Source organism: Notothenia coriiceps, unplaced genomic scaffold (genome assembly GCF_000735185.1).
Source record: "Notothenia coriiceps isolate Sejong01 unplaced genomic scaffold, NC01 NC01_scaffold00006032, whole genome shotgun sequence".
NCBI lineage: Eukaryota > Metazoa > Chordata > Actinopteri > Perciformes > Nototheniidae > Notothenia > Notothenia coriiceps.
In genome coordinates this window covers 1-1,313 of record NW_011338733.1, presented here as the reverse complement: position 1 = coordinate 1,313, position 1,313 = coordinate 1, and the positions used below count along the sequence as shown (strand labels likewise).

The following is a 1,313-nucleotide window of genomic DNA, read 5'->3' as shown; positions in this document are numbered from 1 at the left end:
CCTCGTTGGAAGGGTACAATTTCTAAAGTATTCGATGGCCTAGTCATGTGATATTGCAAAACAGTAACACAGGCCTGTACAGTGCTCCATACTGTACCATGTTGCTGGGTCAGTGGTTTGAACAATGGGGGCCCACCAACTCTGTAGGGTTTGGGCAGGTATAAAAGCTAGAGTTAAATGACACAGGACAGCAGTACAGCAGTAGCAACAGCAGCAGCTCATCTACAATTATGTCCACCACTGACATGAGCATGGGAAAGGTAGGCTCCAGGACGATTTCTTACATTATACACTAATATTGCAAATGTTGTTATTCAAACAGAGTGTACAAAAGGCTTTCTAGATCAAATACTTTCACTGCATACTAAAAGTATTTCTAATGCATCCATGATTTTCAGATTACCTTCTACGAGGAGAAGAACTTCCAGGGTCGTTCCCATGAGTGCATGAGCGACTGCTCTGACATGTCCTCCTACCTGAACAGGAGCCACTCCTGCAGGGTGGAGAAGGGCTGCTTCATGGTCTACGACCGCAACAACTACATGGGAAACCAGTTCTTCATGAGGAGGGGCGAGTACTCCGACTACATGAGCATGATGGGAATGAGGGAGAACATCAAGTCTTGCCGTATGATCCCCATGGTGGGTATTTAGCAACATATTGTGATTCTTCTACATGTGACAACCCTCACAAATCTTGATATAAAGATATTGATTTGTTTGAATCCTTTCCAACAACAGCACAGAGGCCAGTACAGGATGAAGATCTACGAGAGGGAGAACTTCGGTGGTCAGAGTCACGAGATGATGGAGGACTGTGACAACATCCAGGAGCGTTACCGCATGTCTGACTGCCAGTCCTGCAACGTGATGGACGGTCACTGGCTGATGTACGAGCAGGCCCAATTCAGAGGCAAGATGATGTACATGAGGCCCGGAGAGTACAGGAACTTCAGGGAGATGGGCATGAGCGGCCAGAGGTTCATGAGCATGAGGCGTATCACTGATATGTGCTAGAAATGTTCTATCTTGAAATAAAACATTTCAGATAAAACCTGTGGCTTTTTTCCTGTTTTATTTCATTCAAAAAATATGAAGTTATGTAAAACATGCAATAAACAATGAGGATTAATAATGACAATCAAAAAATAAAAGGTGTTCAAACCAAGAACTTTTTTGTTGAATTATGAGAATAAAAATGCTATGATACCATAGACACAGCACATTGCAAACATTTACATAATCAGTAATAATGAAAAGGAATAGATTATTAATTGATGTAAAAAAATCCTGCAGATATTCTGCAAGAAAAAT

General features: G+C 42.0%; 1 protein-coding gene across 1 annotated transcript; it reads left to right on the top strand.

Moving 5' to 3' along the window:
- The first annotated feature begins 230 nt into the window (after positions 1 to 230).
- Positions 231 to 1,016, top strand: LOC104943392 (gamma-crystallin M3-like). Its single transcript, XM_010768775.1, has 3 exons — positions 231 to 260; positions 399 to 641; positions 741 to 1,016. The coding sequence occupies exons 1-3, from the start codon at positions 231 to 233 to the stop codon at positions 1,014 to 1,016; spliced, it is 549 nt and encodes a 182-aa protein (XP_010767077.1).
- The last annotated feature ends 297 nt before the right edge of the window (positions 1,017 to 1,313 follow it).

Bases quoted from the DNA above. Each gene is read 5' to 3' on its own strand.
- LOC104943392 (XM_010768775.1), top strand. From the start codon at position 231: ATGTCCACCACTGACATGAGCATGGGAAAG. The intron at 261-398 runs GTAGGCTCCAGG...CATGATTTTCAG, and splicing joins CTGACATGAGCATGGGAAAG to ATTACCTTCTACGAGGAGAA. The intron at 642-740 runs GTGGGTATTTAG...TTCCAACAACAG, and splicing joins CTTGCCGTATGATCCCCATG to CACAGAGGCCAGTACAGGAT.